At 46.9% G+C, this 23,390-nt stretch overlaps 1 protein-coding gene across 3 annotated transcripts in view; it reads left to right on the top strand.

The window, feature by feature from the left end:
• Positions 1-472: 472 nt before the first annotated feature.
• The window catches only part of col5a1 (collagen, type V, alpha 1), a 142,307-nt gene continuing 119,389 nt past the window's right edge, over positions 473-23,390 (top strand). For 2 of the 3 annotated variants that reach the window (XM_012969175.3, XM_004916645.4), the window contains exon 1: positions 474-918. In XM_012969175.3, the coding sequence (XP_012824629.1) occupies positions 816-918 (103 nt within the window). In that variant the 5' untranslated portion in view covers positions 474-815. Of the gene's footprint in view, positions 919-23,390 lie in introns of all 3 variants that reach the window. The other variant, XM_012969176.3, reaches the window with a different exon arrangement.

Here is a 23,390-nt window from a genome sequence, read left to right as displayed (position 1 = left end):
GCCCCAGTCCCTTCCCAGAGGCTATTATCCCCCCCACTGCTACTATAGGCACCATCTCTCCCTACTATACCTGCTATCCCACAGCCCCAGTCCCTTCCCAGAGGCTATTATCCCCCCACTGCTACTATAGGCACCATCTCTCCCTACTACACAGACTGTAGAATTGCTGTATCATTATTGTGCTGCTAATATTACCATTTCTTTCCCTTCTCCCCCCATCCCTTTGGCTGTAGCACTGACCAGCCCCTCACTGATGTCAGACTTGGGGGGGTGAGTTACACTTTTCAGTGATGACCCCCCAGTAGGAATGTGCACATTCCCTTTCCGACCCTGCCACACACCCCCCTCTCTCTCTCTTCCAAACATTTTTTTTTCCCTACAAACTTTTTTTCCCTCCCCCTCTTCCCCCCCCTACACCCCCCCCCTTCCTGATCCCAGTGTAAAGGGGGCAGAGCTTCCACTTGTAAAAAGCCCTGATTTGCTGCCCCTCTCTGCGACTGACAGTCTCCACTTCAGCCTAAAAAAGGGGTTTTCACTCTCCAATCGGTCGACAAGGGGGCATCAGTTGCGCAGCCGACCCCAGTCGGACCAGACCAAAGAGAGAGGGGACGGGAGGAGCAGAAGGAACCGTAGGGGTGCAAACACCAAAGTCCTGCCCAACTGCCCCTACACATCCCAATGGCTTTATAAAAAGTTGCCCTTCCAGCAGGGTGTTTGCCCTACTCTCTTTGCCCCCCCTTATTTTTATTTTTTTTTGCATTCCAAGTGGGGACACCTCAAACTGAAGAGATTGCCCCCCCAAATCGGAGGAGCTAATGAGTATGGATTCCCACACACGATGGAAAAGACGGAATTGGACGACAGAGTGGCCCCTCCTTGTAGCTTTAGCCTTGTCTATATGTTCCCGGTTCAGCGCAGGTAAGACTGCAATTTACTTACTTAGCGCTCTGCTTTGCGCCTCGGACGTTGAGGGGGATAGAATGAAAAATAACCCTTGAACCCCCCCCCAGTGAAATCGTTACAGATCTGGCAACTCCTGCCTACACCAGACCCGATCCAATGTAGCAGTCGCTCTTTGCGATTTCTGCGCAGCGTTAGCGTTTAGTGCAAAATCCACTCCTTGCAAACTCTCTATGTTTGCAGCAACTTTTCCCTTTGTATCCCGTCAAATTAGAAAAGTTGCCCCCATGTGGTGTATCTTGAGTATTACTACCCCCTCCCCTCATTTATATATATATATTTAATATACAATAGCGATTTTATCATAACAGTAACTTTATTACATGGACAGGTAACTAAGCTGAACAGATTGGCATTTTCTGATTGGTTGTGAGGAGGTGGAAAATGTCTAGAAATCTTTCCATTGGCTGCAGAGATCCCATTATAGAGAACACTAGGGTGAATTGGATTGGATTGGCCGGCATCTGTCGATAGTGACCAATTGCATGGCTGCTGGCGGAGGTGCCTGGGTGTGTTCGCTCTGTGTTACAGACACCGCCGCTGGGAGGCAGATAAGCCCCCAACATCTCTTGTTTTAGGCAGTAGCCGTCCCCTTAAAGGACCACCGGCTCCAATCACGGAAATGTTTAGTACATATGTATCTATAATGCACTGATACCACCTAATGGTATAAACGGTGTATTTGCTTCAGAATCGCTACTATAGCTTGTAACAGGCACCTCCTGTGTGGCCATGGGGGGCAGCCATGTTGTAAGAAATTAGCCAATAGGGCACAGGTTTACAGTGATGATGTCATTAGGTGCCTCATTGGGCCGTGGGTTGTAGGTTGGGGGTCTGCGTACATGGGAGGGCTAACAGTGATGATGTCATTAGGTGCCTCATTGGGCCGTGGGCTGTAGGCTGGGGGTCTGTGTACATGGGAGGGCTAACAGTGATGATGTCATTAGGTGCCTCATTGGGCCGTGGGTTGGGGGTCTATGTACATGGGAGGGCTAACAGTGATGATGTCATTAGGTGCCTCATTGGCCCGTGGGCTGTAGGTTGGGGGTCTGCGTACATGGGAGGGCTAACAGTGATGATGTCATTAGGTGCCTCATTGGGCCGTGGGCTGTAGGTTGTGGGTCTGTGTACATGGGAGGGCTAACAGTGATGATGTCATTAGGTGCCTCATTGGGCCGTGGGCTGTAGGCTGGGGGTCTGTGTACATGGGAGGGCTAACAGTGATGATGTCATTAGGGGTCTCATTGGGTTGTGGGTTGTAGGTTGGGGGTCTGTGTACATGGGAGGGCTAACAGTGATGATGTCATTAGGCCGTGGGCTGTAGGTTGGAGGGCTAACAGTGATGATGTCATTAGGTGTCTCATTGGGCCGTGGGTTGTAGGTTGGGGGTCTGTGTACATGGGAGGGCTAACAGTGATGATGTCATTAGGTGCCTCATTGGGCCGTGGGCTGTAGGCTGGGGGTCTGTGTACATGGGAGGGCTAACAGTGATGATGTCATTAGGTGCCTCATTGGGCCGTGGGCTGTAGGTTGGGAGTCTGTGTACATGGGAGGGCTAACAGTGATGATGTCATTAGGTACCTTATTGGGCCGTGGGTTGTAGGCTGGGGGTCTGTGTACATGGGAGGGCTAACAGTGATGATGTCATTAGGTACCTTATTGGGCCGTGGGTTGTAGGCTGGGGGTCTGTGTACATGGGAGGGCTAACAGTGATGATGTCATTAGGTACCTTATTGGGCCGTGGGCTGTAGGTTGGGAGTCTGTGTACATGGGAGGGCTAACAGTGATGATGTCATTAGGTACCTTATTGGGCCGTGGGCTGTAGGCTGGGGGTCTATGTACATGGGAGGGCTAACAGTGATGATGTCATTAGGTGCCTCATTGGGCCGTGGGCTGTAGGTTGGGAGTCTGTGTACATGGGAGGGCTAACAGTGATGATGTCATTAGGTACCTTATTGGGCCGTGGGTTGTAGGCTGGGGGTCTGTGTACATGGGAGGGCTAACAGTGATGATGTCATTAGGTACCTTATTGGGCCGTGGGTTGTAGGCTGGGGGTCTGTGTACATGGGAGGGCTAACAGTGATGATGTCATTAGGTACCTTATTGGGCCGTGGGCTGTAGGCTGGGGGTCTATGTACATGGGAGGGCTAACAGTGATGATGTCATTAGGTGCCTCATTGGCCCGTGGGCTGTAAGTTGGGGGTCTGTGTACATGGGACGGCTAACAGTGATGATGTCATTAGGTGCCTCATTGGCCCGTGGGCTGTAGGTTGGGGGTCTATGTACATGGGAGGGCTAACAGTGATGATGTCATTAGGTGCCTCATTGGGCCGTGGGCTGTAGGCTGGGGGTCTGTGTACATGGGAGGGCTAACAGTGATGATGTCATTAGGTGCCTCATTGGCCCGTGGGCTGTAGGTTGGGGGTCTATGTACATGGGAGGGCTAACAGTAATGATGTCATTAGGTGCCTCATTGGCCCGTGGGCTGTAGGTTGGGGGTCTATGTACATGGGAGGGCTAACAGTGATGATGTCATTAGGTGCCTCATTGGCCCGTGGGCTGTAGGTTGGGGGTCTATGTACATGGGAGGGCTAACAGTGATGATGTCATTAGGTGCCTCATTGGCCCGTGGGCTGTAGGTTGGGGGTCTATGTACATGGGAGGGCTAACAGTGATGATGTCATTAGGTGTCTCATTGGGCCGTGGGTTGTAGGTTGGGGGTCTATGTACATGGGAGGGCTAACAGTGATGATGTCATTAGGTGTCTCATTGGGCCGTGGGTTGGGGGGTCTGTGTACATGGGAGGGCTAACAGTGATGATGTCATTAGCTGCCTTATTGGGTTGTGGGCTGTAGGTTGGGGGTATGGGTACATGGGAGGGCTATCAGTGATGATGTCACTAGGTGCCTCATTGGGCCATGGGCTTCCTGCTGGTCACATGCCTGGGGCAGCTGATAAAACATACAGGCCTCCAAAGGGATGTTTTTCATGGCCACTAGCCAAGGCCAACCACGACTTCTCTGTATGACATCACCACTGTGATGTAATCTGGCCCTGCGCTGTGTTGGATCATATAGACTTTCTTTATATAATCCTTAGTGTATGTGACTGGGGGCTGATACACTGAGCTGCCCTTATGTGCATCGGTCTGTTTGGGATGTGCCAAGTTGGGCCGATCCATTCATCGGGGGGGGGGGGGGGGGGGAACTTTGCTGTGTGATCTATTGGGAGTGAGTCCTGATTATCCATGACTGCTATTAAAGGGCAAGTCAACCCAAAATATCATTTCTGCCAAATAAAAAAAAATAAATCAATTCTAAGCAACTTTGCAATATACATTCTTTATAAATATGTCATGGTTTTTGAGTTATTTCTATATATATATATTTGCTATTAGAAGTAGTTGCTTGGAATGATGTTTTCTGTTATTAGGCAAAAAAATAATTTTTGGGGTTGACTTGTCCTTTAGAAAAACCACTCGCTGCTTTATTAGTAAGAGAAAGCACTCAAACCCCTAATTTTGCTGGGTGATACATTGCTGTAAAATATAATTATCCTTCATAAGTGTCAGGTGTCTCCCTTGTTGTGTTAGTGTATCATTTACAGTAGGGGGTACATTATCCCTTATAATACATGAGTGATACTCAGAGTTCCCTGTATAACTCAGCCTGCAGCCTTGTGCCTTTATATGGGCACAGAACCCCTCAGTGACTGCTAATATCCTTATCATTTACAGTAGGGGGTACATTATCCCTTATAATACATGAGTGATACTCAGAGTTCCCTGTATAACTCAGCCTGCAGCCTTGTGCCTTTATATGGGCACAGAACCCCTCAGTGACTGCTAATATCCTTATCATTTACAGTAGGGGGTACATTATCCCTTATAATACATGAGTGATACTCAGAGTTCCCTGTATAACTCAGCCTGCAGCCTTGTGCCTTTATATGGGGGGCACAGAACCCCTCAGTGACTGCTAATATCCTTATCATTTACAGTAGGGGGTACATTATCCCTTATAATACATGAGTGATACTCAGAGTTCCCTGTATAACTCAGCCTGCAGCCTTGTGCCTTTATATGGGCACAGAACCCCTCAGTGACTGCTAATATCCTTATCATTTACAGTAGGGGGTACATTATCCCTTATAATACATGAGTGATACTCAGAGTTCCCTGTATAACTCAGCCTGCAGCCTTGTGCCTTTATATGGGCACAGAACCCCTCAGTGACTGCTAATATCCTTATCATTTACAGTAGGGGGTACATTACCCCTTATAATACATGAGTGATACTCAGAGTTCCCTGTATAACTCAGCCTGCAGCCTTGTGCCTTTATATGGGGGGCACAGAACCCCTCAGTGACTGCTAATATCCTTATCATTTACAGTAGGGGGTACATTATCCCTTATAATACATGAGTGATACTCAGAGTTCCCTGTATAACTCAGCCTGCAGCCTTGTGCCTTTATATGGGGGGCACAGAACCCCTCAGTGACTGCTAATATCCTTATCATTTACAGTAGGGGGTACATTATCCCTTATAATACATGAGTGATACTCAGAGTTCCCTGTATAACTCAGCCTGCAGCCTTGTGCCTTTATATGGGGGGCACAGAACCCCTCAGTGACTGCTAATATCCTTATCATTTACAGTAGGGGGTACATTATCCCTTATAATACATGAGTGATACTCAGAGTTCCCTGTATAACTCAGCCTGCAGCCTTGTGCCTTTATATGGGCACAGAACCCCTCAGTGACTGCTAATATCCTTATCATTTACAGTAGGGGGTACATTATCCCTTATAATACATGAGTGATACTCAGAGTTCCCTGTATAACTCAGCCTGCAGCCTTGTGCCTTTATATGGGCACAGAACCCCTCAGTGACTGCTAATATCCTTATCATTTACAGTAGGGGGTACATTACCCCTTATAATACATGAGTGATACTCAGAGTTCCCTGTATAACTCAGCCTGCAGCCTTGTGCCTTTATATGGGGGGCACAGAACCCCTCAGTGACTGCTAATATCCTTATCATTTACAGTAGGGGGTACATTATCCCTTATAATACATGAGTGATACTCAGAGTTCCCTGTATAACTCAGCCTGCAGCCTTGTGCCTTTATATGGGGGGCACAGAACCCCTCAGTGACTGCTAATATCCTTATCATTTACAGTAGGGGGTACATTATCCCTTATAATACATGAGTGATACTCAGAGTTCCCTGTATAACTCAGCCTGCAGCCTTGTGCCTTTATATGGGGGGCACAGAACCCCTCAGTGACTGCTAATATCCTTATCATTTACAGTAGGGGGTACATTATCCCTTATAATACATGAGTGATACTCAGAGTTCCCTGTATAACTCAGCCTGCAGCCTTGTGCCTTTATATGGGCACAGAACCCCTCAGTGACTGCTAATATCCTTATCATTTACAGTAGGGGGTACATTATCCCTTATAATACATGAGTGATACTCAGAGTTCCCTGTATAACTCAGCCTGCAGCCTTGTGCCTTTATATGGGCACAGAACCCCTCAGTGACTGCTAATATCCTTATCATTTACAGTAGGGGGTACATTATCCCTTATAATACATGAGTGATACTCAGAGTTCCCTGTATAACTCAGCCTGCAGCCTTGTGCCTTTATATGGTCCCTTGCCGTTAGTCCTGCTCATATCCCATAATGCAATTTTGGCCTGGGATCCATTTTGACAGATGTTGGAATGACCAGGAAGATGCCCAGTTCCATGATGTGAGCTCTACAGGTGATAAATTATGTTTGAGGGAAGTTAATAGAGTTAATAAAGGACTTTTACATCTCCTGTATGGATGAGTTCATTCCCTACTGGGATCCAATCCTAATGCTCTATGTATTATGGAATGCTTAAAGCCTTGATTCTGGGCCATATGTGGGGGTTATCTGCCAACAGATTGTCACCACCCAGGGTTTATGTCCCGCCGTGAATGAGACATTAGCTCATGGTCACCAGTGGATGGGGAGGTGGGAATGGGTGCCAGAAGCCTACCTTGGGTGCCAGATCCTACCTTTATCCTTGGGTGCCATGGTCATTTCCAACTAGTTTCTGGCACCCATAAGGATGTTAGAAGCTCTGTATATTGTCACCACCCAGGGTTTATGTCCCGTCGTGAATGCGACATTAGCTTATGGTCAACAGTGGATGAGAAGGTGGGAATGGGTCCCAGAAGCCTACCTTTGTCCTTGGGTGCCATGGTCATTTCCAACTGATTTCTGGCACCCATAAGGATGTTAGAAGCTCTGTATATTGTCACCACCCAGGGTTTATGTCCCATGGAAAATGAGACTTTGCTTATGGTCAGTAGTGGATCAGAAGGTGGGAATGGGTGCCAGAAGTCTACCTTTGTCTTGGGTGCCATGGTCATTTCCAACTGGTTTCTTGCACCCATAAGGATGTCAGAAGCTCTGTATATTGTCACCACCCAGGGTTTATGTCCCATGGGGAATGAGATGTTGCTTTTGGTCAACAGTAGATGAGAAGGTGGAAATGGGTGCCAGAAGCCTACCTTTATCCTTGGGTGCCATGGTCATTTCCAACTGGTTTCTGGCACCCATAAGGATATTAGAAGCTCTAAAGATTGTCACCAACTAGGGTTTATGTCCCATGGAGAAGGAGACATTGATCATGGTCAGCAGTGGATGAGAAGATGGGAATGGGTGCCAGAAGCCTACCTTTATCCTTGGGGTGCCATGGTCTTTTTCAACTGATTTCTGGCACCCATAAGGATGTTAGAAGCTCTATAGATTGTCACCACCCAGGGTTTATGTCCCATGGGGAATGAGATGTTAGCTCATGGTCAACAGTGGATCAGAAGGTTGGAAAGGGTGTCAGAAGCCTACCTTTAGCCTTGGGTGCCTGGTCATATCCAACTGGTTTCTGGCAGTCATAAGGATGTTAGAAGGTCTTTCTATTGTCACCACCCAGGTTTTATGTCCCATGGGGAATGAGACGTTGCTTATGGTCAGCAGTGGATCAGAAGGTGGGAAGGGCACTAGAAGCTTACCTTTGACCTTGGGTGCCATGGTCATTTCCAACTGGTTTCTGGCACCCATAAGGATGTTAGAAGCTATAGATTGTCCCCACCCAGGTTTTATGTCCCATGGGGAATGAGATGTTGCTTATGGTCAACAGTAGATGAGAAGGTGGGAATGGGTGCCAGAAGCCTACCTTTGTCCTTGGGTGCCATGGTCATTTCCAACTGGTTTCTGGCACCCATAAGGATATTAGAAGCTCTAAAGATTGTCACCAACTAGGGTTTATGTCCCATGGAGAAGGAGACATTGATCATGGTCAGCAGTGGATGAGAAGATGGGAATGGGTGCCAGAAGCCTACCTTTATCCTTGGGGTGCCATGGTCTTTTTCAACTGATTTCTGGCACCCATAAGGATGTTAGAAGCTCTATAGATTGTCACCACCCAGGGTTTATGTCCCATGGGGAATGAGATGTTAGCTCATGGTCAACAGTGGATCAGAAGGTTGGAAAGGGTGTCAGAAGCCTACCTTTAGCATTGGGTGCCTGGTCATATCCAACTGGTTTCTGGCAGTCATAAGGATGTTAGAAGGTCTTTCTATTGTCACCATCCAGGTTTTATGTCCCATGGGGAATGAGACGTTGCTTATGGTCAGCAGTGGATCAGAAGGTGGGAAGGGCACTAGAAGCTTACCTTTGACCTTGGGTGCCATGGTCATTTCCAACTGGTTTCTGGCACCCATAAGGATGTTAGAAGCTATAGATTGTCCCCACCCAGGTTTTATGTCCCATGGGGAATGAGATGTTGCTTATGGTCAACAGTAGATGAGAAGGTGGGAATGGGTGCCAGAAGCCTACCTTTGTCCTTGGGTGCCATGGTCATTTCCAACTGGTTTCTGGCACCCATAAGGATGTTAGAAGCTCTCTAATTGGCAACTATTCCACCAGTGCAACTGCCGCCTCTTAAACAAAAGGAAAAGACCTCAGCCTGATGGAAAGTACATTGCTAATGCAGCGGGAACACACATGCAGCCCATTTAGTCGGCCATCTTTAGCTTTCGTATGGAGCATGTGTTTCCGATCACCCACATTAAAGTGCGAGCCTGTTAAATAAAGCCATTAAGAATGTTTAAAGGGCAGGATGACTGCCAGTTTGTTTTATGTCCGTTTATGACGGCTTTTATCACGCTACCCATTCTCCGCATGTTTCCTTTTTGGCGACGTTTGAAGCTGATGATGTCATTGACGCAACTCGCACTGCTGTGGGTAGTCGGGGTGGAAATGATTAGTGGAGCTATGGGTGTGGTATGATAAAGCACAGCAGTGAATACTTATAAGATGGGGGCCTGGCAAGGATAAGGCTTATCCATAGCTTTGGCCATTGGGTCCTATTGGCTACTTCTATAGTCCATACCTTGAGGTGCCATTGGGAAAAAGATGGGATAAGACTTATCCATAGCGTTGGCCATTGGGTCCCATTGGCTACTTCCATAGTCCATAGCTTGAGGTGCCATTGGGAAAAAGATGGGATAAGTCTTATCCATAGCTTTGGCCATTGGGTCCCATTGCTACTTCCATTGTCCATACCTTGAGGTGCCATTGGGAAAAAGATGGGATAAGACTTTTCCATAGCTTTGGCCATTGGGTACCACTGGCTACTTCCATAGTCCATACCTTGAGGTGCCATTGGGAAAAAGATGGGATAAGACTTATCCATAGCGTTGGCCATTGGGTCCCATTGGCTACTTCCATTGTCCATACCTTGAGGTGCCATTGGGAAAAAGATGGGATAAGACTTATCCATAGCGTTGGCCATTGGGTCCCATTGGCTACTTCCATTGTCCATACCTTGAGGTGCCATTGGGAAAAAGATGGGATAAGTCTTATCCATAGCTTTGGCCATTGGGTCCCATTGGCTACTTCCATTGTCCATACCTTGAGGTGCCATTGGGAAAAAGATGGGATAAGACTTATCCATAGCGTTGGCCATTGGGTCCCATTGGCTACTTCCATTGTCCATACCTTAAGGTGCCATTGGGAAAATCGGTTTTGGTAATGTCGAATGGTGCACCCCTGCCTGCTAAAGGTAGCTACTTACCCTTGAAAGGGTTGTGTAATATCAACTCTACCAGAGGAACATAAAATGGTTGCTTTGTTGCCCAGTGAAGGCATTTATCCCTGCACCAATGAGCAGACGGGTAACACATAGTCACCTGGAAGACTTGTAGAACAAGAACCACATCCTGATTGGTGGATCTTCATCGGAAACAGGGGGTTTAGATGAAATCAAGGAGGAGAAAGGTAAAGCAGATGGTAATCTCTGTAGCCATTACCATTAATAAGGTCGCCCCCTAAAGACTACTTTTGCACGTTACCTTTTTGGACCCCACAATGATGATGGAAAGTGGTTACATCATCCCTTTATGACATGGAAGTTTCCAAGCAGTTTGTTTCATTCCAGGAGCCATGTTCTTGACAAAGGCAACTGGAAATGCTCAGCCTGCCCTAGCGAGGGGGTTATCTTAGGAATGTAGGGGGTTCTGAAGGATAAAATGGCGCAGGTCATCTCTAGAGGATTACTGATATGGGCTCCTTAAAAGCCACTTAGGACTAAGTAAAGGAAGTGAAGAACCCAAGTGCTTATGATATGCGCCCTACTCAGGGTTTGGAGGTAGGAGGATCTGCTGTGCTTTCAAGCATTCTGTATTTGTTGATAATAAAATGATACTAAATATATGAGCCATGAGATCTGACTGGATCTAATCCACTCAACCCACTGCCACATGACCCAACCCACAACAGCTTCTTGCTCTAACTGCCGCCCTCCATAAAAACCATATGTGAATATAATTTTAAATCTTCTGGACCCAATGATATCCAACTCTAGTCTTATATGTATTTAGGTACCCACTACTATCCTCAACCATTAATAGGCGGCATAGGTCCCTCCACAGACACCCAGGAGACCTTCCGTAGGAGAGTCACGTGTCACCTGTCTGTGGCACCTTACAGCCCCCCTGGCATTCCCAGTACCCAGAGGCACAAACAGCCCCCCCCAGCCCAATAAATAGTGACTGTCTGTGGCACCTTACAGCCCCCCTGGCATTCCCAGTACCCAGAGGCACAAACAGCCCCCCCAGCCCAATAAATAGTGACTGTCTGTGGCACCTTACAGCCCCCCCTGGCATTCCCAGTACCCAGAGGCACAAACAGCCCCCCCCCAGCCCAATAAATAGTGACTGTCTGTGGCACCTTACAGCCCCCCTGGCATTCCCAGTACCCAGAGGCACAAACAGCCCCCCCAGCCCAATAAATAGTGACTGTCTGTGGCACCTTACAGCCCCCCTGGCATTCCCAGTACCCAGAGGCACAAACAGCCCCCCCAGCCCAATAAATAGTGACTGTCTGTGGCACCTTACAGCCCCCTGGCATTCCCAGTACCCAGAAGCACAAACAGCCCCCCCCCCAGCCCAATAAATAGTGACTGTCTGTGGCACCTTACAGCCCCCCTGGCATTCCCAGTACCCAGAGGCACAAACAGCCCCCCCCAGCCCAATAAATAGTGACTGTCTGTGGCACCTTACAGCCCCCCTGGTATTCCCAGTACCCACAGATTGCCAGTCTGAGCCTGGGTAAGGGTATCAGTCATAAAGAGGTGCTTGTGTTTCTCCAAGAGGCAAGAGTGTAAATTAGCTTTAATCCTCGTCTGATCAGATAAGTCTGAATGCAGAGGCTGCGGAAGAGCTTGACATTTATTCTTAGCCTTCTGCCAAGTGTTTCCTCCTTTATTTTAGCTTCCTTAAGTGCCTATCAGTCATGTAGAGTGGAGGAAATGGCGACTGAGGGTCAGGAGCATTATTGTTTTATAGTGGATATGTGCTTTAAAATTGTCATGGTGGCAACCTCTGACCATTGGTGGTGGAAATGGCTGGACACAATGGACTTGCCTACAGTGTTGTTGGACCAGGTCCATGACCTTTGGTGGCCAGAAGCCACATGGAATGATGGGTTAAGGCCTGTTTATTGAGAACATGTGAATGGACAGAAGGAATGAGGGATCCCAGATGGAAGTCTATGCAGTGGGCCAAACATAGAGGACACTTAGCGCCCAACCGGTTTGTACCTTGGTTTCATGCATTGAATTCACAGAAGGTTCGACTATGCATGCCAAATGGGCAGCCGTCATTTCTCTAGCGCCCTGGAGGTTACAGTCGACTTTAATCATAGCCCTCTCTGGTCTTCTTCTCAGATCTTCACAGGCTCCTTTCATCCCCAATGCTCGAATACATTCGTCATTCTTCAAACGCTGCCTGGTGAGAGTTTATACGAAGCTGCTCAGGTTAAAGGGTAAACGCGTGCGTCTGATTAATCCGACAGTTGGGTAATGCACTACATGCCATGGGCTGCAACTGCTTTTCCGCAGAACCCTTTGAAACGAGAGCGATGGGGGTCCTTGGTGGTTGGTGGGAAGGTCACACATCATCGACGTACCCGTGAACATGGCATGAATTGTATCACCCGTATGTCCGTATTGCCGTGGTTCTTCAGAATAATCACAATGTTTGAACCAGGCGTTAAATATATTATCGTACTTGATGCGGATCAAAGGCGGCCGGCTTAGTGCTGCTAGATAAAAGTACGTCGCTCGTAGCCGGAGAAGGCTTTTGTGCTTACTTTAAGCAGAGTGTTTAGAGAAGCCCTTCCTCTAGGGGAGAAAGGTTTATACTGGAGAAATCCCACATGAAAGGACTTGTTCACTCAAGGTTTCTAAGTCGTTTTCCTTAAATAATCTTATGTCAAGATACAAATATGATCTGTGTAATGTGGAATTCAGTTAACTGTGGACTGTTATTATGTGCTTGATTGCTGGTACTACCACTCATTAACTTGGACAACTAGGCATAGGAAACACAATCCCAATCCCATTTTAATCTCTTTGTATCAAAGCTTTTTATTCTTTTCTTTCTACATTGGACATGATTTCATGGTAAAAACTCTTGCCTTGTCATAGGTCTCATTTGGACCCCCCAGCAGTCAATGAGACACCTTGTTTGCCCAGAAATGTGCCAATGGGACAGACGTAGGCCATGAAAGAAGTAGAAGTAGCTGGTACAACTTGACTGTGTAGCTCCTCCAGAAACCTTGGCTTCTCTAAGTGGCAATTTGTGTTTTTATTGTGGTGTTCTATTGTCTGAAAGATAGGTAAAGGCTCATTGCATAACGCTTTCTTTATCTGACAAGGGCAGTACGTACTGAAGACTGAGCATGGCAGTGGCAGTTGACCAGGCCCATTGGTTCAGTTGGATAGCTGGGCTTGTTCCTTTCTAAAGCAGAGTTTCAGTCTTTTTAGGACCCTTAGTTGAATTCACTAAGAAGATTGAACATGGTGGTGGTGGTGGTTGACCAGGTCCATTGTTTTAGTTGGATAGCTGGGCCTGTTCCTGTCTAAAGCAGTGTTTTAGTGTTTCTAGCACCCTTGGTTGATTTCATTTAGAAGATTGAACATGGTGGACCCTTGGTTGAATGAATTAATAAGACTGAACATGGCAGTGGTGGTTGGGCTTGATCCTTATTAAACCAGATTTTCACTGTTTCTAGGTTCCTTGGGTGAATTCACTAAGAAGATTGAACATGGTGGTGGTGGTAGTTGACCAGGCCCATTGGTGAAGTTGGGCTATCCTTATAAAAGCAGAGTTTCACTGTTTCTAGGACCCTCCGTTGAATGAATTAATAAGTTGGATAGCTGGGCTTGGTCCGTATTAAAGCAGAGTTTCAGTGTTTCTAAGACCCTTGGTTGATTTCACTTAGATGATTGAACATAGTGGACCCTTGGTTGAATTCATTAAGAAGACTGAACATGGCAGTGGTGGTTGACGAGGCCCTTTGGTTTAGTTGGGTAGCTGGGCTTGATCCTTATTAAAGCAGAGTTTCAGTGTTTCTAGGTTCCTTGGGTGAATTCATTAAGAAGACTGAACATGGCAGTGGTGGTTGACGAGGCCCTTTGGTTTAGTTGGGTAGCTGGGCTTGATCCTTATTAAAGCAGAGTTTCAGTGTTTCTAGGTTCCTTGGGTGAATTCATTAAGAAGATTGAACATGGTGGTGGTGGTTGACAAGGCACACTGATTTAGTTGGATAGCTGGGCTTGATCCATATCAAAGCAGAGTTTCAGTGTTTCTAGGACCCTTGGTTGAATGAATTAATAAGACTAAACATGGCAGTAGTGGTTGAGGAGGCCTTTGGTTTAGTTGGGTAGCTGGGCTTGATCCGTATTAAAGCAGAGTTTCAGTGTTTCTAGGTTCCTTGGGTGAATTCATTAAGAAGATTGAACATGGTGGTGGTGGTTGACAAGGCCCACTGATTTAGTTGGATAGCTGGGCTTGATCCGTATGAACAGTGTCGGCTGAGGTAGCAGGGGCCCACCAGAAAACCCTGGAATATGGGCCCACTCTCATAACTAATTCTACCTTTCCTTCTTCAAACTCTTTATTATAGTTGTCTCTTTTCTTTACATACTATACTCTATTCCATCCCAGCTATCAAGCTTCCTTGTTAAGAAATAGGAAATGACCATGAGGCAGGCCAAATGACCAGGAGCAGGAGGGCCCACTGACACCTGGACCCACCGGGAGTTTTCCTGGTATCCTAGTGGGCCAGTCCGACACTGTGTATTAAAGCAGAGTTTCAGTCTTTCTAGGAGATTGAACATGGCGGTGGTGGTTGAGGAGGCCCATTGGTTTAGTTGGGTACTGGGCTTGTTCCTTTCTAAAGCAGAGTTTCAGTGTTTCTAGGCTCCTTGGTTGATTTCACTAAGAAGACTGAACATAGTGGACCCTTGGTTGAATTCATTAAGAAGATTGAACATGGTGGTGGTAGTTGATGAGACCCATTGGTTTAGTTGGGTATTGGGCTTGATCCTTATTTAAGCAGAGTTTCAGTCTTTCTAGGACCCTTGGTTGAATTCATTAAGAAGATTGAACATGGCGGTGGTGGTTGAGGAGGCCCATTGGTTTAGTTGGGTACTGGGCTTGATCCTTATTAAAGCAGAGTTTCAGTGTTGCGACTCCATATACATATCTACAGTTGTACCCTTGAACTTTGCCATTTTTTAGATGCTTTTGGCCTGCCCAAAGAGCCAAAGCATCAATATCTTGTAGGCTTACAGCTGTTGTATATGCACTTTGTCTTCCTCTCTCCAATCTTCCCCGCCCGTCTCTGCGTGGCTCATTTATCTAAGAGTCATTTGTCAGTCTTATCCGCATTTCTAAATGTGCTTAGTACATCCCTAGTATAACGATATTGTTGCCACTTACGACAGACCGCTCGCAAGTCCTTCAGAATGGATTATATCTTACTTGGCACTATATAAATGGAAGCTGGCAGTGCAGCCTGGAAAGGAGCTCGTTCTGTCCCCATTCAGACTGATAGGTCGGTTCTCGGCAGCTGTTCAGCTTTTTTTTTTTTTCCCTTTCCACTGAAATGTACTTTGCTGTCCAAGGAGATGCCATTCCTTTGTATACTTACAGTATTTATTTCTGCAGATTGTGTACACACAGGGGCTCGCTGTATTTACTGACGCTTGGGTTATCCAAACAGACTTGTATATCCGATCCGCATATTGGCTCTTTGTTAGCATGTAAATGGAACTCGCCCATTGGTTCTCGCCAGCTGTGGGATCTAATGTTTACGGATCCCCAACTGTGGGGGCTTTATGTAGTGACCCTTCCCTGTTTGTATTACATTTGTGCCTTTGGAGATGCCGATATGGGAAAGTAAGACCAACCTTTGTGATGTGCAATTATTCACAGTACATCGGGGTATTATCCCCATAGTAAGGTTAGGGGGAAACATTGTAGAAGGCATGGAATTGTAATTAATGCCCCTTTATACTGTAGGGTTAAGGTGGCAATACATGAACCTTTTTTGTACACTCTGACCAGAAGGCCAATGGGTCAAATAGATAGAGAACATATAAGGAGCCTTACACAGTATAGTAACCTTTTTATTGCTCCAGATGTTTGAGCAAACAGCCCTACTGGAAAGGCATCTTCCACTTCAAGATACACTGGCCGACGTGGTGCATCAACATTTGGCAGATGGAATTTTCTGTCCCATAAACCCAGGTAGTGTTCTTCTAGCGTCGACCAAATGTAGACTCTGTAGGTTACAATACTGCCTATACTACTAATTAATATAAAGATAATGCATTTGATCCCTGATCATCTGTTAAATGGGGCTGTTAGTGTACCCATAGGCTTGGAGTGTCTCCAAGAGGATCCATAGGCTTGGAGTGTCTCCAAGAGGATCCATAGGCTTGGAGAGCCTCCAAGAAGATCCATAGGCTTGGAGTGTCTCCAGGAAGATCCATAGGCTTGGAGTGTCTCCAAGAGGATCCATAGGCTTGGAGTGTCTCCAAGAAGATCCATAGGCTTGGAGTGTCTCCAAGAGGATCCATAGGCTTGGAGTGTCTCCAAGATGATCCATAGGCTTGGAGTGTCTCCAAGAGGATCCATAGGCTTGGAGTGTCTCCAAGAAGATCCATAGCTTGGAGTGTCTCCAAGAGGATCCATAGGCTTGGAGTGTCTCCAAGAAGATCCATCCATTGGCCTCCCACTTCCACTGGCCGACATGGTGCATCGACATTTGGCAGATGGAATTTTCTGTCCCATTAACCCAGGTAGTGTTCTTCTAGCATCGACCAAATGTAGACTCTGTAGGTTACAAAACTGCCTATACTACTAATTAATATAAAGATAAAGCATTTGATCCCCGATCATCTGTTAAACGGTGCAGTTAGTGTACCCATAGGCTTGGAGTGTCTCCAAGAGGATTCATAAGCTTGGAGTGTCTCCAAGAAGATCCATAGGCTTGGAGTGTCTCCAAGAAGATCCTTAGGCTTGGAGTGTCTCCAGGAGGATCCATAGGCTTGGAGTGTCTCCAAGAAGATCCATCCATTGGCCTTCCACTTCCACTGGCCGACATGGTGCATCGACATTTGGCAGATGGAATTTTCTGTCCCATTAACCCAGGTAGTGTTCTTCTAGCATCGACCAAATGTAGACTCTGTAGGTTACAAAACTGCCTATACTACTAATTAATATAAAGATAATGCATTTGTTCCCCAATCATCTGTTAAACGGTGCAGTTAATGTACCCATAGGCTTGGAGTGTCTCCAAGAGGATCCATAGGCTTGGAGTGTCTCCAAGAGGATCCATAGGCTTGGAGTGTCTCCAAGAAGATCCATAGCTTGGAGTGTCTCCAAGAGGATCCATAGGCTTGGAGTGTCTCCAAGAAGATCCATAGCTTGGAGTGTCTCCCACTTCCACTGGCCGACATGGTGCATCGACATTTGGCAGATGGAATTTTCTGTCCCATTAACCCAGGTAGTGTTCTTCTAGCATCGACCAAATGTAGACTCTGTAGGTTACAAAACTGCCTATACTGCTAATTAATATAAAGATAAAGCATTTGATCCCCGATCATCTGTTAAACGGTGCAGTTAGTGTACCCATAGGCTTGGAGTGTCTCCAAGAGGATTCATAAGCTTGGAGTGTCTCCAAGAAGATCCATAGGCTTGGAGTGTCTCCAAGAGCATCATAGGCTTGGAGTGTCTCCAAGAGGATCCATAGGCTTGGAGTGTCTCCAAGAGGATCCATGGGCTTGGAGTGTCTCCAAGAAGATCCATAGGCTTGGAGTGTCTCCAAGAAGATCCATAGGCTTGAAGTGTCTCCAAGAAGATCCATAGGCTTGGAGTGTCTCCAAGAGGATTCATAGGCTTGGAGTGTCTCCAAGAAGATCCTTAAGTTTGGAGTGTCTCCAAGAAGATCCATCCAGTGACCTTTCTGGCCTTTATTAATGTGCCTAGCTCTGTAGCTGACCCATTGTCGAATCTATAGGTGAATTTCCTTCACGATTTAGTTAGGTTAGAGTTCTAAGATGTATTTTCTCTTAATAAAAATGATATCCGACAAGACGAGAGGAAGGGTAAACCCTTGGGAGACAGCACCGAGGCTTAACTCACCAAAGCGAGACAGACGTTGTCCAGTCTGAGAAGGTGTGTCTGAATCATAATTCAGCAGTGGGGTCGAATAACGGAACCCAAGTCAGTAAGATCTCTCTATCCTACAAGGGATTAACTACTAAACAATCTCCTCGTAGGCGGCATAATAACTGCTTAATCCAACTAATGCTGTGACCCAGGATGATCCCCAGGCTCTTTAGATGCCACCAAGTATTTGAGATCCATATAGAGTTAACTGCTACCCAGGGGAAGCGGCCCACCATCAGGAAACAGCCCCAGAGCCCCCGAATATGAGAATCTTAATGGAAAAGCAGACTGGTTGCCAAAGTTACTGTATCCTTATCTCTGCTGGCCGGGGTCCCAGTGTGCACGCATACACTCCAGTCAGTGCCAAAGAGAAGCCGCGGGGTGAATAAAAGAGAATTTTCACGAATGATTTACTTCCCAGGCCTCTATACTCTCATCTGAATTCATTTCTTGGCCCATTGGGGGGCTACAAACCATCAACGTTAGACAGGTATGTGGCCGTGGCCTTCACCTCCCAAGCCCTTCACTCTAAATTAATCTTCTGAGTGAAAATATTCCAGCCCTTGAGATTATTTCGGAGCATTTGTAGCCTGCAGGTAATCAGATAAGGACAAGAATGCGATCAAATATGCTATTAATGCCTTTCATATCTCAAAGGAGAATGCTAAGGGTTGGGGGGGAGGAGGTGTAGCAGCTAGGTGTGTTATAGGGTTCACTTAACTCCTTTAACCTAGGTTTGGGTACGTTTTAGTACTTCTTGTACCAAATGGAATAGTTCCTAGCTTTACTATAATAATTACCTATAACAGTGGTCCCCAACCAGTGGCTCGTGGGCAACATCTTGCTCACCAACCCTTTGGATGTTGCTCCCAGTGGCCAGTCCACATAGGGGGCCCACCTAATAGCCAATCACAGCTCTGATTTGGCACCTCCAGGAACATTTTTCACGATGGTGTTACATAGTTACACCTTCTAAAACAGTGGTCCTCAACCTGTGGGTCGGGGACCCCTTAGGGGGTCTAACGACCCTTTCACAGGGGTCGCCTAAATGTCCCCATACACGGGCCGATTGTAGCTACTGATATGGGTCCCTTGGACCGATTCGGCAGCTTATTGGCCCCTGTAGGGGCGGAAACGAGGGGCCTGCCCGACCGATATCTGGCCTGAAATTGGGCAGATATCGATCGGCCAGGTTAGAAAATTCAGTCGGATCGGGGACCACATCGGCTCGTTGATGCAGTCCCTGAACCGACTGCCCCATTGCCGCCAATATAATTCGATCCTTTGGCCCCAGGGCCTACACGCTCCCCGATATCGTCCACCCGTAGGTGAGGATATCGGGTGAAGATCTGCTCGCTTGGTGACCTCGCCAAGCGAGCGAATCTTAACTATATGGGGACCTTAAGACCATCAGAAAACACATATTTCCGATGGTCTTAGGAGTCATTTTATGGTTGGGGGTCACCACAACACGAGGAACTGTATTAAAGGTTCACGGCATTAGGAAGTTTGAGAACCACTGTTCTAAAACAACTGGACTCTCGTACGAGTGGTAGGAAATCCCCCCTGGCCTTGAAGGTAGTACATTCACAGACATCCAATCAGAATGGTTCCTTTGAACTTATTCAGATAGGTGTTGGCTGAAACTCACATGTAGACCAGTTTGGTGGTTGAAAACATTTCACCACTCGTCCGAGTGGCTTCTTCAGTTGAAGTGAGTGGTAGGGAATCCCCCCGGCCTTGAGGGTGGTACATTCGCAGACATCCAATCAGAATGGTTCCCTCGAACTTATTCAGATAGGTGTTGGCTGAAACTCACATGTAGACCAGTTTGGTGGTTGAAAACATTTCACCACTCATCCGAAAGGCTTCTACAGTTCAAGTGAGTGGTAGGGAATCCTCCCCCAGGCCTTGAGGGTGGTACATTCGCAGACATCCAATCAGAGTGGTTCCTTTGAACTTATTCAGATAGGTGTTGGCTGAAACTCACATGTAGACCAGTTTGGTGGTTGAAAACATTTCACCATTCGTCCGAATGGCTTCTTCAGTTCAAGTGAGTGGTAGGGAATCCTCCCAGGCCTTGAGGGTAGTGCATTCACAGACATCCAATCAGAATGGCTCCTTTGAACTTATTCAGATAGGTGTTGGCTGAAACTCATATGTAGACCAGTTTGGTGGTTGAATAGACGACCGTTGGCCATTGACCTTGGGAACAGATGCCGCCTTTGTACTCGGGTCACAGTTGGCCAAATCGTCCTCCCTAAAATTAGCTCAGGGAAGGGGGCTCTCCTGATCTCAGCGCCCATTGGGGCGGATATTTCTGTGCCGTCTGTAGCCATCTAATAATAGCCGTCCATATAAAAAAATATGAACAAATATTGAACCTCAAAGCTCTTATTTCTCCCCAAACCACAGACTGAAATTCTAACCGTCTGAGACGGGGCCTTGCCGTTACCGCAGGAGAACCCATAGTCACTTTATATAGGCACATCTCCGAGCTCTTACTCATATTTTCCAGTTTCCAGACTAACCGGGGGGGATACAGGGAGGCTGTGGCCAGGTGGTGGGTCATGTCTGTAATCTACACGGATCCCAAGGAGAGACGTGAGGGAACATTTCCTCCATATGTCAGTGTGAGAGTGACGGAGAACGCGTGGGGAACGAGACGAGGAGAGTGTTTAAACCAACACGACAAGCTCCTAGCCATAACATTCAGTCCATGGGAATACAGGCCGGCCTGATTATATCCTCTCGAGGTGGAAATGATGACTAAATATTCCATTACCTCTGCTGTCTTTTGGCAAAAAAAAACCCCCCATACAATTGTGCGACAATGACACAACGTCTTTCTCGCTCGGTGTTTGGGGAACAAGCAATGATCTAGAAGGAACAGGGCAGGGTTCCAAAAGGGGCCCCAGTAGGTATCTGATGATGGTCCTGCCATAGTCAATGGGTGCCAGGAGCAAGGGGTGTCACTTGTACAGGGTTCCGCCATCGATTAGGGTGCTTAGAACTGTGCCGACGGTGCCTTTCTTTGACTCTCGGTACCCTGGGTTGCTAAGCTCGACCACGGCACAGACGTTTTCCATTTGCATTCAGCCCTGTGTTAAACAGCCTTAGCAACCTCTTTCATAGCTCCGTCCTAGTAACTCAATCTCATTGCTACTAATAGACTGTGGAACCAAAGTGATATTGTTATCCCGGCGCCAGCATTGTGTGCTCAGGCCCGTAGAATATCTGCATTCTGATTTCTATTGCTTTCTACTGACCCAATGCCGCAAATGTTACAAAACCCAACGATACGTTGCTATCAATAGTATAACAAGTAATGGTGTTGCTGTTATTTGTCTACTGGTGTAAGATAGTGAGTGCTTATTTGTGCCCTGGGTACCCCTGGAACTATAGCAGGGTGACTGTTACCCCAATGTTTCTATATATCTGTAACCTTGTTATGGGCTAAGGGGGCCCAGCCTGAAGGCCAGTTAGGGGGGGATTTGGGGTGAGTGCTTATTTGTGCCCTGGGTACCCCTGGAACTATAGCAGGGTGACTGTTACCCCAATGTTTCTATATATCTGTAACCTTGTTATGGGCTAAGGGGGCCCAGCCTGAAGGCCAGTTAGGGGGGGATTTGGGGTGAGTGCTTATTTGTGCCCTGGGTACCCCTGGAACTATAGCGGGGTGACTGTTACCCCAATGTTTCTATATATCTGTAACCTTGTTATGGGCTAAGGGGGCCCAGCCTGAAGGCCAGTTAGGCCACATTAGGCTGAGAAACGGGATTCACATAGTTTCTTACTGTCGGTGATAAGAATGCACTGCCCCGTGCCAAGACATAACACCAGAACAGGAATGTGGAGGAAAATTGCTTCCTGGCAGTGGAGAGGAATAACTTTGCGTGGTGTCCCATACGGAACCTCAAGCCGTGCCCTAGTATGGTAACGGTAGTGAGTTCCTGCCGGTATTCTAGAAGGAAGAACTCAGCATGTCCCCTTCTATCCCTGTATTAATAATGGACATCATATAGGAGAAGCCAGTATGGGGTAATAAGGTCGTTACCTGGGCCCCCTGCTGTGGTCTCCAGCTTATATGTGGTGGGCCCATTATTTCTCCTACATTGTGTTCAAGGGATGGACTATTTGATGGTGATAATGTCATACAATGAAGTCTATGGCCAACTGGAGGCCATAAAGACCCTTTGGAAGGCCACATCCATCCAGTTGGTTGGCCATGGTCTAGATCTAGATCAATTTTACATTGGCTACTCTGTTAATCTTGTTCCCAGACTTTATATTTTAGGTTGTTATGTCAGATGGATGCATTTACTTTACATTTGGCCACACAATTCATTAAGCAGTTAGTTATAATGTAATTAAAGTTGTGTGTGGGGGGTCGTTGATTGCTTGAGTTAGTACTTCCATTGAAGGTTCAAGGTTAACTAATTCCTAAATGTTGGTGCCTGGTTTCTGGGGTGGGGGGGAGGTGGGAATCTGAAGGTCAAAGACTTGAGATGATCATATACAGGTTTTTATTGGCTGATGACTTGGCCACCTTTGAGCTATTTGGAAAACCCGGTTGGATGAAGATAAGCCAATGGAGTCTAGTGAGTCTCACGTATGACCCATTAGGTTTAACTCTTTGCAGCCCAACAGTGTGGGAACCCCTCCTACATTGCCCAAGGGCACCTTAGCCTTCAGGTTAACCTTCAACCAACGCTATCGGCAGAAAGTATTCCGAGCTTCTGGCAACTGTCATCTCGGTGGGGTTAAATACATTTACTCTTAATAACTTCCCCATGTAGAAACTTGATCATGTGGGGTCTTATCCAAGAGGTGATGGTGTTTATTATTAAATAACGTGTGATGAAACCTGTGGCCCCCGAGGCAGAGCGAGAAGCAGAAGAGCAATCGGGCAGGTTTGTTCCGCCGACTCGGCATGTTGGGAGAACTCTGTGCAGCCTGACGGGACAGTAAAGTCTCTAAATCTGCCCCCCCCCCCCCGTTCCATTTCAGTCCCAATCTCACATTCCCAGGTACAGGTATGGGACCCATTATCCAGAATGATTAAAATGGAGTCTATGGGAGATGGCCTTTTCTGTCATTCGGAACTTTCTGGATAATGGGTTTCCGGATAAGGGGTCCTATACCTGTATAAGTGTTCTCAACATCTTGGTGCTGCCACGCTGCTGCTCAGTGGTCTGTTTATGAACAAGCTGCCGTATTGTGACTAGCGGTTTCTATTAAACTGACTTTGGCTGTTGGCTACAGAGCATTCTCAGTTCTTCTCAACTCAGGTTTCTAAACACGCCCTCCAGTCTAGCAGCCAATGAAAAAATGGCACTGCTGGTTCCCATAGAAACTCTGCT

Source organism: Xenopus tropicalis, chromosome 8 (assembly GCF_000004195.4).
Source record: "Xenopus tropicalis strain Nigerian chromosome 8, UCB_Xtro_10.0, whole genome shotgun sequence".
In the NCBI taxonomy this organism is placed as follows: Eukaryota; Metazoa; Chordata; class Amphibia; order Anura; family Pipidae; genus Xenopus; species Xenopus tropicalis.
Note: the sequence above shows the minus strand (reverse complement) of the source record. Positions and strands in the feature narration are given on the sequence as shown.